The sequence below is a fragment of the Rhododendron vialii genome, chromosome 7a (genome assembly GCF_030253575.1).
Source record: "Rhododendron vialii isolate Sample 1 chromosome 7a, ASM3025357v1".
Lineage (NCBI taxonomy): Eukaryota > Viridiplantae > Streptophyta > Magnoliopsida > Ericales > Ericaceae > Rhododendron > Rhododendron vialii.
Window position 1 is genome coordinate 27,493,742 of NC_080563.1, and position 16,095 is coordinate 27,509,836.

Below are 16,095 nucleotides of genomic sequence, written 5' to 3' on the forward strand. Positions count from 1 at the left end.
TGTCCATTTCGATTTTGGACGGCTCGAATTTGGAGAGAAAAAGGAGGGTGAAAGAGGAGAGAGAGTGTGCGGGTGATAGGAGAGAGAGTGTTTCAATCTAAACTGTCCAATATACTTTTGGATGGCTAAAATGTGCTTGCTCGGACACGACATCAGTCGAGTGACATGATACCAACCCGGAATTGAAAAATTTCTCCCAAAGAAAGCTCAACAAGCCGTGTTATCCGTAGGCTCAAACCTGTCCGCGTAGTGTGTTTTTTTTTGACAGAGCCAGAATCCCGTCACAGTTCATTATTGGGCGCAAAACACCCAATCAAAAACCCCTAGCTTCCCCAAAATCATCGGCAGCTTTTCTCTCAAAAAAGGCCGGCGTCTTCTCTCCATCATTGGTCCAACCTCAACCTCCATGTCTCTGTCTTCTTCCTCACTCAAATTTTCAAAATCACCCAGTTAATTTTTCCGCCCAAACTCTATCTTTCTTCATTTCGTATCCTATATCCTTCGTCTGGAGAGAGAGAGAGAGAGAGAGAGAGAGAGAGAGAGAGAGAGAGAGAGAAGATGGCGATTCTGTATGGACTGGTGGCTCGGGGATCGGTGGTGCTGGCGGAGTTCAGCGCCACGTCAACGAACGCCAGCGCGATCGCCAGGCAGATCCTCGAGAAGATACCGGGGAACAACGACATGAACGTGTCCTACTCGCAAGATCGGTACATCTTCCACGTCAAGCGCACCGACGGCCTCACTGTTCTCTGTATGGCCGACGATACCGCCGGAAGTAAGCCCTACCCTTTCCCTTGTTACATTTGATTTGATTTGATTGTTGTTTTGGTAGATTTTGAGGTGCTTGCTTGTTTGGAACACTAAAAGCTTAGATTCCGATCAATTGAATTTGCGGGGCACCAAGTGGGACCGATGTGGAGTTTGAGTACGGAGGTTTTAATGTGAATCATAGTATTTAAGTTGGGATAAAGCTAGAATTAGGATTCACCTGTTCAGCGAAAGATGAAAATTGGGTCCAATCTTTAGAAGTGATGAAGTCTAGGTTTGGGTCCAATCTTCCCTTCGAGCAGCTTCAATATTTAACCAAAGGTTCCAAAATGGCCACTGAACTGTCTCTCCTTCTGTTCCAATTTTGTCATGAAGTTGAACTAATTTTAAGAAAACTAGAACGCATGTCAAATCTGTACGCACTCCATGATATGACCGCCAGTAATAGCATAAACCTTTTGGCATACAAAAAATGAGTTGAAAGATGTACTTTGCAAGGGTATGATTGTAAATGAAGGAAATGGCTATTTGTGCCAGTAATGAAGACGTCACTCCTGTTGTTTCTGTTGGATGGGTTACTTTTTATTGGCATTGGAAGCACATCACATAGATCTGTGTTACAGAAAAACTCACACCCTCACAGTTTTCGTTTTCTTACCCATGTTCTGACACATCCTACAGCTTTGTCTCAAAAGGGTGAGTTTGCAATTCAAAGTGATCACATGTAGTCTTTCTTCATTCACTTCAAGTTTTCCTTTGGAGGAAAAAAAGACAACTCGAAAAACTAAAGAACAGCAGGGAGTGGAGCTTTGGCAAGACGATATGTGAAAAGATTACCCTCATGACTGCAAAATTTGGATTTGTTGAATCCACATCACTTGTAGTACAAGCAGGTGTCTCACTATTGCACCGTGTGATCCTCAATTCATCACTTTCTTATTAATTGAGGCCTAAAATAATGTCTTTTTACGAAATACTCGGTATGTTTTAAATCCGAAGGCATAGATAAATATTTCCACATAATCTAAATCAGGACTTCATGATTTGAAAAAGGACCACTTCAATTCTTGATTTGATTAATATTTGGAAACCATGGTTTTGGGTAACATAGATATGAGACATTACATGTGTTTGCGGATTAAAAAGATGGATATTACATGCTTATAGGCTAAATAGCATGGACATGGATGACGTGACATGGACATGCCTACATGGCTAGGTACAGAAAAAAGGATGGTACGACGCGTTGAGGGCTCATTAGAAGAGAATGTTTAACTTATCTTTGCATGTCATATACATTGCTATTTCTTTCATGAATAACAAAAAGTGCAACATTGCACTAGGTAAAACTGTCTTGCCCACAGCAACCAAGTAGGGGGCTGGAGGTAGTCAGCTGGATGCTTCTTCGCCATGCCTTGGCACTTATGAAGTTGGGGTGCGTACTACAGACTACAGTAACACAGTTACCTGTGGCAGTCAAAGACCTTAGGTGAAAAGAAGGATTATGATGGTCCCATGGCAAGGCCTTGTTAGGTCATACAATCCCATTGTTCGTACTATTGATCTCCTTAGAAGTAGCATTTCAACTCCTAAACATTCTGCAAGCTAGTGCAAAATGTGTTTGATTAATACTTGTTAGCATGTCAAGATTTAAATATTGCATGTTTCTTGCTTGAGGAAGTTCTATCTTACCGCCTCTGATGATCTCTGTTTTGTGTTTTACCAAATCTTTTCTCTCTCCAGGGAGAATTCCTTTTGCATTTCTTGAAGACATCCATCAGAGATTTGTGAGGACTTATGGTCGGGCAGTTCTTTCAGCCCATGCTTATGGCATGAATGATGAATTTTCAAGGGTTTTGAGCCAACAAATGGAATATTACACAAACGATCCAAATGCAGACAGGATAAACCGATTAAAAGGTGAAATGAGCCAGGCAAGTTTTCGATATCTAAGTTCTAGTTGCTTGGTTTTTTTGTGCATGTGTTTGTGTGGGCGTGTGTGTGTGTGCTGCGTATATGTAAAACCTGTTTATATTAGTCTTCCTATTCGAACATCTATTTCTTTCTTTTTCTCTTCCCTTATTTGTGGCTTTTGACCTTTGTCCTCCTGTGCTGCCTAGTGGTTTCCGTTTACATAGCCCATTAATAATTCCTTCTGTTCGACAATATCCGTTGATTAGTTGAACTGGATGATGCCCATGAGATACACTTCCGTACCTGAATAGAAAAATAATGACGTATTAGGCCCTGTGGTAACTATAAACTGAAGTCTTGACTTTTGGCGACAATATAACCAGTTGTACAGTTGGGGTTGATTCAGCTTATATATCATACCAATTTATATTCTTGGATCATTACATTGTGGTGGCTATTAACTGGTGAGTTTAATTGTTTTGTATATCAGGTGCGGAATGTCATGATAGAGAACATTGATAAAGTTTTAGAGAGAGGTGACCGCTTGGAGTTATTGGTCGATAAGACGGCCAATATGCAAGGAAATACTTTTCGCTTTAGAAAGCAGGCTCGCCGTTTCAGAAGCACTGTATGGTGGAGAAATGTCAAACTCACGTATGTTTTGTGAGCTTAAACATCTGTGATCTTTTGAGCATTCCATGAACAACATGGTTTGATGCATCTTTATCTTCTAGGGGTAGGAGTTTCATGGTTATTTTCCCCCTGGTAAGTAAATTTGGAAGGCGGCAGTTCTAGTCCACTACTAGACGAATTTTGTTTTAGTAGTTGAGGCTATTCTTGTATTGCTTGATTATCTTCTAGTCCACTACTAGACGAATTTTGTTTTAGTAGTTGAGGCTATTCTTGTATTGCTTGATTATCTTGCATCCAAGAAAGGAAAATGTTTTGTAATCTGTCTGATGCAGGATGATTAATATAAAGCCTTAGGAATCTGCATCTAAGGAATCCTAGAAATTCGCGTGTAGGGGTTGTAAGCATGAACACCAATAGTAAAGACAAATTCTTTTATATCATAATCTAATTAGTCTCTTAATTAGAATATTCCAAAGGATAACTAAAGAAAAGGTAAATATCCTAAGAAAAGTCTGATGGATAAACCCTGGCAAATGATTTTGGCACTCCACTTTTTTATGATGGCACTCCAAAACTTGTCTTTTAGTGTAAAAATTATACATAGCAAGACATACTAAAAGGCAAATTTTGGAGTGCCATCATAAAAAAGTGGAGTGCCAAAATCCTTTTCCATCCGGAAATAACAACTATCTACTAAATAATAGCCTTATAGATAATAATTACATGGGTAAATATCATCCACGATCAAATATAAATATCATGTCTTGTTCCCTCCTAGTCGCCCTTTATGTGAAGAATTCTTTGAGATTATTACTGAGAAGACGTAGATTGCGAAAAATGGATTGACAGGTGTTGTAGAGGCTGTTTTAGGGTGAAAAACAAGACTGGCTAGGGATAGAGTTGCTGACATTGAGAGCAGCAGGGTTTCTGGAGTTGAGATCGAATGAATACTACTTAGAGAGCAACCCTCCTTTCATAGGCCTCGGAGGGTCCTGTTAAGGAAAGGCCGGGACTCTTTATAGCCTTGTGTTGTTTAGAAAGAGAGAGAATAAGTGTATAGGGTGTTAAATTAACCCTAACACATAAAGAGCTTTATTTATATTATGTCGAGACCTATTACATAACATGACTACTCGACGAGGGACTAAACTATTCTAACACTCCCCCTCAAGCTGGAGAATAAATATCACAAAATCCCAGCTTGTTGCATAACAATTCTAAACGTGGTTTGAACAATGATTTGGTGAAGATATCGGCCAATTGGGCTCCGGTAGACACAAACGGAGTAGCTAATATACCACTGTCAATCTTCTCGCGAACAATGTGACAAACTACCTCAATATGCTTGGTTCTCTCATGAAACACCGGATTTGAGGCAATATGTATCGCCGCCTGATTGTCACAGTACATAGGAATGGGCAATTGCACCTGAAATCCTAGCTCCTCAAGAAATGTTCTCAGCCAAACAACCTCACATGTAGTATGAGCCATAGCACGATATTCTGCTTCCGCACTAGACCTTGCAACCACAGTCTGCTTCTTACTCTTCCAGGTAACTAGGTTGCCACCAACAAAAGTACAGTAACCAGTTGTTGAACGTCTATCAGAAGGTGACCCTGCCCAATCTGCATCAGTAAACGCCTCAACGCGCAGATGACCATTGGAACGGTAAAATAAACCATGTCCAGGATGAGCCTTAAGATACTTCACAATGCGAATACAAGCTTCCCAATGTGGAAGACGAGGAGCAGACATGAACTGACTCACCATACTAACAGCAAACGAGATATCAGGACGGGTATTGATAAGATAATTCAACTTACCAACCAAGCGACGATAGTGGTCTGGATGAGAAAACTCCTCCCCTTGATCAACACAAAGTTTGACATTAGGATCCATTGGAGTTTCCATAGGCTTGGCACCCAACAAACCTGTCTCTTCTAGATTATCCGACACATATTTCCTCTAGGACAAACTAATCCCATCCTTAGACCTTGCTACCTCAATACCCAAGAAATACCGTAGCTTACCCAAGTCTTTAGTGTGAAACTGACCATGTAAGAACTGTTTTAGGTCTTTGATCCCTTTCTGATCATCTCCAGTAATAATGTCATCAACATAGACAATGAGCAATACTTTCCCTCGAGTTGACATAAGGGAAAATACAGAATGATCGGATTGACTTCGACGCATGCCAACCTCAAAACAGCCTCACTAAACTTGCCAAACCACACTCTAGGAGATTGCTTAAGTCCATAAAGTGCCTTGCGAAGATGACATACCTTATGATGCTCCCCCTGAGCAACAAATCCAGGTGGTTGCTCCATATAAACTTCTTCCTGGAGATCGCCGCGGCGAAAGACATTTTTGACATCAAGCTGAAACAACGGCCAACCAAGATTGGCGGCAAGAGAAATAAGAATCCGCACAGAGGAAAGCCTGGCAACAGGAGAGAACGTATCAGAATAATCAACAACATAAGCCTGGGTGTAGCCTTTCGCAACTAGGCGAGCTTTGTGACGCTCAACAGTGCCATCAGGAAGATACTTGACAGTATAGACCCAACGACAGCCAATAGTAGACTTTCCTGTAGGAGGAGTAACCAACTCCCATGTGCCATTTGTATGAAGAGCAGACATTTCATCCACCATAGCTTTTCGCCACTCAGACCGGGATAAGGCCTCCTGAACATTGTTAGGAATAGAAACGGAGGAAACAGTAGTAGTGAAAGCACGAAGGGAAGGAGAGAGATGAGCATAAGAGATGAATCAAGAAATAGGATGAAAAGTGCTCGAGGTAGTAGTATAACCATATTTTACCGGTGGACGTCGGATAACGAGGAGTAGGCGGATCTGGCGACGGGGGAGAAGACAAAGGTGTGGACACGGAGAGTTCGGCAGACTGGAGCGGTGGAGGAGGCGGAGGCGGTGCTGGTGCGGGGAAACAACGAACATTTACCTGCAAAGGGTTGGGTGAAACAGGGCCAGTAAGAATAGCCATGGGTAATACAGACTCAAGCGGAAGAAGGTCGGTGGTAGTAACAGGATTCGAGTAATACAGCAACGACTCATTGAACGTGACATTAGCACAGACAAAGTGACGACGTAAAATAGGAGAGTAACATCGATATCCTTTTTGGGTGTGAGTAGCCCAAAAAGATACACTTAAAAGACCAAGGATCAAGTTTACTCTGATCAGGGTCAAGAGCGTGAACATAACAGGTACACCCAAAAATCCGAGGAGGGAGAGGATGGAGAGGTTGACCAGGAAATAAGACCGTATGGGGGATCTGACCACCTAAGGCCATAGAAGGCATACGATTGATTAGGTAACATGCAGTGAGAACGGCGTCACTCCAATAGGACATAGGGACCTGCATTTGAAATAATAGAGCTCGCATGACCTCAGATAAGTGCCTAATCTTGTGCTCAGCAACTCCATTTTGCTGTGGAGTTCGAGAGCACGACGATTGGTGAACAAAGCCATGATCAGTAAAAAACTGAGAAAGTAGATGGTGAAAATATTCGCGGGCATTATCTGAATGAAATATCTTAACACAAGTATCAAATTGATTTTTGACTTCCATGTAAAAAATTTGAAAAACAGATTTCAATTCAGATCGCTCTTTCATTAAATAAAGATATGTGATACGAGAAAAATCATCCACAAAAATAACGTAATACTGAAAACTAGAAACACTGGGTACATGAATAGGCCCCCAAATGTTTGAAAGGACTTACTGAAAAGGATGTGACGCACGACGCTCAACCCTAGGTAAAAAAGTGTCTACGGTGTTTACTAAACTCGCAGACCTCACAGACCAACTTATTAATGGAACGACAGGAGGGCACAAGGTGCTTCAGACTCTAAAGAGAGGGATGACCAAGACGACAGTGCTGTTGGTAGGGAGATTCGGATGCCTGAAGAGCTGTAGGTTGAGGATCAGTTAGGTAATATAGGCCACCTCGCTCAGTGCCCCCACCAATCTTCCTCCCCATCTTGAGATCCTTAAAAACACAGTTATGAGGAAGAAATGTGACTGTACATTTAAAGATTTTGTAATGCGGCTCACAGACATAAGATTAAACGGTAAACGAGGAACATGTAAAATGTAAAATAGATGACAAAGTAAGAGAGGAAGTGACAGGGATGGAACCAAAACCAGTAACAGTAGTGGTAGAACCATTAGCCAAGGTAACATGTGATGATCTACAAATTGGCTGTCGATCAAAAAAAATAGATGTACCAGTCATATGATAAGTGGCGCCTGAGTCAATAACCCAAGGAGAGGAAGAAGAGGAGGCAACACAAGAAACAGATGTACTGGTAACCGGTTTGAGCGAGCGTAGTAGTATAGGATCTTGTCGCAGCCTGAAATGACAAAAAACGGTGGTACTCATCCGTTGAAATAGCCACATTGTCGGCAGAGGATGGAGTAAACGGTCCAGTATCCTGAGAGATAGCAGCTTGATGAGTCCGGGAAAACCGTGAAGATTATAACAGGTTTTCACCGTATGATTGGTTCCCCAACAATGAGTACAAAATTTAGAATCACAGCTGCGACTGCGGCCACCTCGCCCTGATATGCGACCCCCACGAGTATCAAAACCAGAGTCATGGCCACCAAAGCCACGACCAAAACTACGGCCTCCAGAGTCACGACCACTACCTCCAAACCCAGAATCACGGCCGCCAAAGCCATGACCACTCACCCCATAATCGCGGCCACGACTGCTAAACCCAGAATCACGGCCGCGACCATGACCATGGCTGACAGAGAGAACAGAGCCGTCGGAAATAGCGGAAGACAAAGCAAAATGGCCAGAAGTCGGTGCAGAAATAGACGATGACTGCCAGAGACGACTAAATACCTCACTGAGAAGAGGTAAATCACGATTCCCAAAATCTGATTACCCACAGGGCTAAAAGTGGAAGATGCACCGGATAAAAAACGAGTAACCCTCGTTCACTCACGTTGGAGCCGCATAACCTGAATATCAGTAGTAAGTGGCTCACATGTATCCAATTCATTACAAATGCGCCGAAACTTAACATAATAATCCTCAAAAGAATCATCACCCTGAGATATATCAAAGAAAGATTGATGGAGATCATATGTGCGATGGAGATTGTCGACACCGGAATACAACTCCTTTGCCTGTGTCCACACCTCTCTAGCTATATCACAAAACATCAGCGTACTAGCAACCTGTTCCATCATACTATTCCATAACTCTGAACGAATACGGGCATCAACAGGTTTCCATACCCCATATGTAGGTGCATCTATAGCAGGGGGCTCACCAATCAAATAGGAGTCCTCGGACTGACCTCAACAGCTTTAGCCCAAAGAACATAATTGCCCCCATTTAAAGGTGTGGAGGTAATAGAGTGCCTCTCGCGAGACCGAGAGCCACTAAAAAAACTACCAATACCAGTAGAACCAGAACCAGAAGTAGTACCACAACAGTAGAGAGAGGGCCTTCTAAGTACCAGAACCTGTTTTCTCCTCTGACATTTTCCCAAACACGTAAGGAGTAGAAACCATTGATCACCAACTAATCAACAATGATCAATTACCAACCACCAACATCAACAAAATCCACAAACCAACTGATGAAACTTCTACCACCGACTACAATAACTACCAACAGCTATAAATCTTTGGCAACCAAAAACTTTCATACCAGAACTAGCGACAAATCGAGAGCACCAACCAAAACAGTAAAACCCACTACAAAAAAAAGTAGGTAAAGCAAATCCAGGCGATACATACATGCGACAGAAGCTATGTCGAGCAGCAAGCAACTTGGTAGACCAATAGAATCACAAACCCAGGTACAAAGAATGACAATCAACAACCGACGAACATAGTGCAGACTATTATAATTAAAACTGAGTGATGTAGAGTAATTTCGAAAAGGTTTTGAACACTGGATGTGAGTTTCAAAGGTTTTTAAAGGTCAAAAGTAACTGGGTAATGGGTTTTGAGTGCATATGGGGGACGAATAGTGGTCGGCGAGTGGTGGCTGAAGGTGGGTAGAGGTACGGCAGGATTAGGGTGGCTAGGGTTTCGGCTAATGGTGGGTTAAGGGTGGCTTTGATACCATGTTGTTTAGAAAGAGAGAGAATAAGTGTATAGGGTGTTAAATTAACCCTAACACATAAAGAGCTTTATTTATATTATGTCGAGACCCATTGCATAACATGACTACTTGATGTGGGACTAAACTATTCTAACAGCTTCCATTGACTAGAGAAAGCACAAAGTCTCAGGAAAAGTCCCATCATAAGCTACATATTTATGGGCAAGCCACTGCCTACCTAGAAGAATTTTTTTTTTCTTTTTGTCCTTTTTCCCCCCTTTGGCAATGCTTTTTCCCCCCGCTGTAGATATTTCCAACTCGATATCTTATGTAGTTCTAGGTTTGTTCCTATGACATACATTGTGTCAACACAAGTTAAGTAGACTGTTATTTAAAACTCCATTCTGTATCATTAAGAATCGAAGGCTTTCTTATTTTGGTTTAGTTGGTACATGTAAGGGGTACGTTAACTGATCTCTCAGCTGCAATTATGGTCAGTCCTGTTGTGCACAAAAACAACCTTTCTGATGATGAATAGAAGATCTGAAATTTAACACTACCTCCGTTCCTAATTGATAGTAATTATGAAAATTTGCGGCATTATTAGAAAACAAAAATAAAGCAGTGTCGTGTATGAGTTTTGAAATTGTGCTGCACCAAATTAAAGAACTAGTTCACATCTTTAATTTGGTGTGAAAAATTCAGAAAATTTTACAAAAAATTAATTTATTTTTTATTCGGATAGTGACACGACTTTTTGTAATGAACTATTATTAAAAAAAAAGGGGCATCTGTTTTGAGAGAACTTAAAAAATTTCACTATAGTAGACAACGTGGTGAATATCAGGCTGTGTATATTGTTCTATTTTGAGTCCCCTACAAAAAACCAAGAAGAACGATGATTGAAAATTTATTCTGCATGTTTAATGGTTGGTTCTGGGATCATATTTTCAACTACACTATGTTGTGGACATCCTATTAATTTCCTGGGTTGGGTATTTCTCCCCCCCACCCCCTTGATTTTATGTGCTAAACATAATGTTTATTGTGTATAGATGAGGTAGTGCAACACTGATACAATGAGAACTGGTTGTGATCCTAGCCTGACTTTCTCATGAAACAATTATGGACTCACTGGGTTACCATGTCAATCCTGATGCTGTGATTTACTTGATGCTTTCTCCTACATCATTCCTGTTCTTCTTCCAGCCGTGAGTGTACATATGGATCTCAGGAATCATGAATGCCAATTCTGTCCTGTTTATTTTCTTGATTATAGGGGCAATCGGAACTGAAAGATATGTGGTCCTTACATGCCCCTCCTATTCCTCTTGTCCATTTTTTATTACGAAATCGTCGAAATGCCTTGTCCCAGTACTATTGATTATACCTCATGTTAGGTATTAGATGGGGAACATGTAACACCACCTCTCCCATGAGATTACTCTTAGTTGCCTAATTCGCCAATTTACAGCAACAATCATGAGCTGGTGAGCAGCCTGTAACTTTCAGAGCGAATTCGTGGATTATTTTCGAATCTAATATCATCGATCTGCTTATTGGATTCCATCTACTGTAGACATGATACATTGACCTTGCCTACCTACGCAGACAGAACTCTGTTTGAAGAACTCGCCCATTTAAAATCCTCTAAACCTTGGACTCACTTACTCTGCTTGAAAACCGTGCCCATTTAAGATCCTCTACAGCTTGGACATTCTGCGCCTTGATTCCTTGAGGTCCAAGAGCATTGACCTTTACCACGCCTGCACCTACTCAAGTGCCATGCCTATGAGCATCGAATGCAAAGGAAGTTTTATAGAATATGAAAAATAAGACGTATTAAGACTTGAAATACAACAGAAAAATATATATAGTGCAAAATGAGAAATAATTTTTGAATAGTAGGTAATAAAATGCTCGACTGTATTAAATATATGATTAGAGTAAATAGGTGCTCTCATGAAGTTCTCAGCCCTATGAATTTTGAGAATCGATGCTCTCACGTTGTTTCTTCAGCTCCCACACTTGCTTTCGCATTGCAAACTTATGACTTAGGGACACCTTGTCTCTATACTCCGGATTTTCCTCATCTAGTGGTTATAAAAGATCGTCCCTCTTTATCCATAATAGGACTGATCCAATGGTACATATATCCTCATCCATTGTTCTATGGTATTAGTTTTTCTGATTTCTGAATACAAACGAGTAACATATTAGTAGCAATTTCCCAGTTGCATAATGTACTTTCATAGTCCGCACTTTTTTGTTTACGGGAACTTTCATATTCACGCTAATACAGATTTGTGGCAATGCTAGAAGAAAGTCTAAATTTTGTTTCTTACTATGAAGACTTGCTCTTGTCGGATCTATGATGCTGAAGTATATTAATGTCAATTATCCTGCACCCTCATAGGCTTCTTCTGTATAGATAGGTTTGAGAGGTTTGATTGGTCGTATTGAGGGATTCCCTCTTGTTTTTTTGTAATATATTCTTAGCTACCCAAAAGAAAACAATATTAATGTCAACTATCCTGCACCCTTTTCTGCTCAGCTCTCTTGACTCGTGATTGTGAGAATAGTTCCTCCTAACATGTGATCATTATTGGCAAAATTACTTTTTTCTCCATTAGGCTATTCATTGTACATAACAATTAACACCAGATTTCTAGTTTTTTAACCATGAGTGACGTCTGGTCAATATGAATGTGTTCTTTAGGGAGGGATACCTACATACAAAAGAATCATTCGCATGACATTGGAGCGTTCTAGATGTGCTTGACATAACACCCCTCTTCCAACCCATGAATTCATTCTTGAAGCTTCTACCAATTTCATTTCCAAAATACCTGCATTTCAACTTTGATTTGCACCTAGAGATTATGAGATGGATCATCCCGTTCTCTTTCACAATGTTGCCACTGATATAGTGTTTGCTAAAATATTGCAGGGTCGCCCTGATAATCCTTCTCCTTGTGATTGCTTATGTTGTGCTGGCTTTCGTTTGCAAAGGGCCATTGCTACCTTCTTGTATTAAGTGAGAAATCGGTGTTCAGCTTGTTTTATTCCCTTTCGGGTTATATTGGATTCTCATATGTATTTGCTTTGTCTTATTCTTTGTGCCAGAAAAATCTGTGTGCCTTTTAGCATCTGTCATGGGAACTATTACTTTTTCAGGTTTAATGTATTGTTGATACCTTGGCTTCTTCTTTTTTGATCCGCGTTGATACCTTGGCTTGAACAGGGGCTTGAACAGGTGATCTTTATAGAGGACTTTATTTATTGGGTGAAGACACTTGCGTCCACATTGATTGAGAACTTCGGACTTTTGTTGTGATTGTGTTTTATAGCAAAAGGAAACGAAAACGGGAAACCAGAAATCGGATATATTAACCTAAGAACATTTAATGGCAATATGCAGTAGGGGCAAACCAGAGACTGTGTAAGTGAGTGTGCATCATGCATACTCCAACCAAGACTATATAGACTGTGTAATCATCCTTTCTACCTACCCCCTCCCTCCTATGTAACCTAACACATGTGTTACCTCTGCTCTTTTTCACTGTTTATTTTCTGTTTGCAGTAGTCTGAGCTACTTGAGAGAGAGAGCAAAAAGAATAGTTTCAAACTCTCTTGAGTCTATGTACTCCTCAAGCTCTGCTAACCTCCTTCCACTCCTTGTTTCATGTCATCTCTAACATGGTTTGATGTCATTTTGAATCCCGAGGCATGCTTTAGCAAACCTAGCCTTATATCTGTCCACACTTCACTTTATACCTCACTTAATCATAGTGTTTCGAGTCTCAGTCTGGCTTTACTAGACGTTCACCCAAACGGACATCTGGTAGAGAGGGCTAGATGTCCAACCCTGTTTCGTCTTGACTTTGTGTTTTGCTCCTATTTCCCTTCAGGCAACCAACCTACTTTTATATCCTCTGATTCACAGGTATCATGCTTTTCGACACTTTGAAGTCTTGCACATGCACTTGGCCCTTTTTAGCCCTTTAGACTTGAGGGTGGCCAAACAAGTACTCGTTGTAGTCATTTTCTGTGTATGCTGTCTTTTTTTAGTGATGAATATCTTGAACTTATAAGTTCAACTTTTGAGGCGCTTGGTGTTCTTCATCGCAGGTGAGTCTTGATATGACTTAAGATATTTATGCAATAAATGTAAACTGTTATGCAGGCTTCCAAGGCCATGAATATGATGAAGTTTGAGTACTTTGTTTGACAACATGATGGTAAATGTTGGCTTATGATTTTTGAACTCTATGAAATGTTTTGGATTGGAAATGCATGTTGCTTTTGACACACCCTGGATTTGACTTACAAACATGGATTACAAAGAGATTCAAAATGGCACTTTGGTCGCTAGGGGTTGATGAAAATACTGGCAAGGCAAAATAATAAGGGCGGGATCATAGTCAGATGAACATGGTCTGATAATTTTTCTCAAAATCCATATTCTTATCGGTATAAGTTAGTTACCGAGAAAAAATGATAGTTATAACTTAAGCCTAAAAGGTTAGCTATAATTTTTTTCCTACACTAACGTGATACAACTTGGTATTTATAAGTATGCGGAAAACTTAATGTTTTTTACACATAATGTAAGAATTGCAGCAATAATTATACAACCACATACACTTATACACACAATCATACAAACTCACTCACTCAAATATGGGGCCCACACATAGAGTATGTACTGTGTGTGGTAGTAGCATAATTAAAATTGAAGCATATAGAATGACGAATTCAAATCAGAAAAATCACATTTCAATGGCTTTCATATGAATTAATTAATTGATTTTATATTTAACTTTCTCCTTCAAATTTTTTCGCCCAACACAAACAAATTCCCATGGAACGGTGCCACTCCAACTTTCAAATTCTGGCTCCTTTACAATTAATATGTTTTGAGAACGTTTATAACCTTGATACATCTTGACTCACAGTGACACCATAACCATAATAACTTTTAAAATTTCACCCTTACCTCTAATGGGATTTTACAAACGCTTTAACAGATCTTCTCGTTGTTTAGGATGTATGTATGATTTAGAAATAAGGTTTTTAGAGGCCGGCCCTTTTTTTAGTTTTGGTTTTATAATAGTTCTCTACATATTAGTTTTACTCAATTTTTTTTTAAAATAGTCCTGATCCATATTAATTTGGATAAAAATACCCTTGACTATGTAAAGAGCGATAGATAGAGGAAATTTATTGAGAACTGTGCACAAGGTTTTTTATACCCAAAATGAACAAGTCACAAAGAAAATTACATATTCTCCTGCAGCAGCGCACAAGTCACATAGAAACATATTCTCCCTCTTATGTCGGCTCCTCCCTCCCTCGTCTCCCTCTCATATTTGTTCCTCCCTCCCTCGTCTCCATCTCATATTTGTTCCCAATGGTCCTCTCTCTTCTACGTTGTTTCCGCGCGATGTACCTTTGCATGTGTTCGAATCGTGGTCAAACCCCTTATGTTGTAGAGTAGATATGCGAGATTTCAATGGTACAAATCTCTCTCTCTCTCTCTCTCTCTCTCTCTCTCTCTCTCTCTCTCTCGGTGAACGTCTGTTCAAATCTAGCATATTGATTTCCAACTGGGTGAGGTTTCCTAGGGTGTTAGGTTTCCTCTGATCGTCATTCCTGAAAAAATAATCGCTCTTGTGAATTTCATGTTCTAGTCTAATCTAGGATTTTAGTCATCAATCCTTCTTTTGATTTCCCTTTAATGTCTAGGTTTCTAACTAGTCAGGTTTCTAGTGTTAGGGTTTTTCCTTTCCTACGTTGTTTTGATTTGGCACTGAAATAGGTTTTTAGTAATTAGTACCTCTAGGACTCGCTTTCAAATTTATAATTTTTTTATAATCTAGGTTCCTTGGCGTTTTATACGGCCTTTGTTTCTGCAGTCTCTACATACATATAGATAAACACACGTATTTCCATACATATCGTTTCGCTATGTAAGAATTATGGTTTACTTAATAGTCCTTGATTCTTCCAATTTGATTGTGAATCGTTTAGTGTTTACTTGTGGCCTAAACGACCTCCAATCATGAGCTAATGTTCTTCCTCAATTACTCTCTCTCTCTCTCTCTCTCTCTCTCTCTCTCTCTCTCTCTCTCTGCATGTGTGTATATCTATATTTATGTCACGCTCTCGATTTTCAACATAATTAGATAATCCTTTCCAACAAAAGATCCTTGCATAACATATGTAATACCCAAAAGGGTTCCCACCTGTCTAACTTTACAAACGAGTCACCAAGTTTAAGGAATTACAATATTGGCACTCCGACCCCAAATAAGTTTAAGTACAAGTACGAATAAGTTATTAAGTTGCAAACAATTTGATCAAAAGAAATTATAGAGTAATTAGTTACAAACTCATCTTTGTCAAAAGAAAGCCATTACAAGATGAATGAGTAACTAAATGAAGTTAGCTTCCAAAAATAAGTCTTCCACATCAAAGCACTCGAATGCATGCAAGCTATTGTCCAGCGTTAGAACCTGAAAATAATAATAGGTTGAGCTATACTAGCCCAGTAGAAAAATATTTACCAATTCCGTGTGCAAATATGGAGACGAGTGCAAAGGAAGTAGACAAGAAGATAAAGCTCAATCACCGGATAACAATCAACACCTGGGTATGCCAACATTCACTACGATCGTTTTAAGACATGGTA

At 40.0% G+C, this 16,095-nt stretch overlaps 2 protein-coding genes across 3 annotated transcripts; one reads left to right on the forward strand and one right to left on the reverse strand.

Moving 5' to 3' along the window:
* The first annotated feature begins 279 nt into the window (after positions 1 to 279).
* On the forward strand, positions 280 to 12,613 carry LOC131333041 (vesicle-associated membrane protein 711). Of its 2 annotated transcripts, XM_058367349.1 has the most exons (5): positions 280 to 503; positions 534 to 775; positions 2,512 to 2,702; positions 3,173 to 3,336; positions 12,352 to 12,613. In XM_058367349.1, the coding sequence occupies exons 2-5, from the start codon at positions 559 to 561 to the stop codon at positions 12,440 to 12,442; spliced, it is 663 nt and encodes a 220-aa protein (XP_058223332.1). In that variant the 5' UTR covers positions 280 to 503; positions 534 to 558; the 3' UTR covers positions 12,443 to 12,613. The 2 variants fall into 2 exon arrangements, with proteins under 2 accessions (XP_058223332.1, XP_058223331.1); XM_058367348.1 differs by having other exon boundaries at positions 280 to 775.
* On the reverse strand, positions 4,067 to 7,427 carry LOC131333040 (secreted RxLR effector protein 161-like). The gene has a single exon (XM_058367347.1). The coding sequence runs from the start codon at positions 5,224 to 5,226 to the stop codon at positions 4,483 to 4,485; it is 744 nt and encodes a 247-aa protein (XP_058223330.1). The 5' UTR covers positions 5,227 to 7,427; the 3' UTR covers positions 4,067 to 4,482.
* Positions 12,614 to 16,095: the final 3,482 nt, after the last annotated feature.

Bases quoted from the DNA above. Each gene is read 5' to 3' on its own strand.
- LOC131333041 (XM_058367348.1), top strand. From the start codon at position 559: ATGGCGATTCTGTATGGACTGGTGGCTCGGGGATCGGTGGTGCTGGCG. The intron at 2,703-3,172 runs GCAAGTTTTCGA...TTTGTATATCAG, and splicing joins TAAAAGGTGAAATGAGCCAG to GTGCGGAATGTCATGATAGA. The intron at 3,337-12,351 runs GTATGTTTTGTG...AAAATATTGCAG, and splicing joins TGGAGAAATGTCAAACTCAC to GGTCGCCCTGATAATCCTTC.
- LOC131333040 (XM_058367347.1), bottom strand. From the start codon at position 5,226: ATGGAAACTCCAATGGATCCTAATGTCAAACTTTGTGTTGATCAAGGG.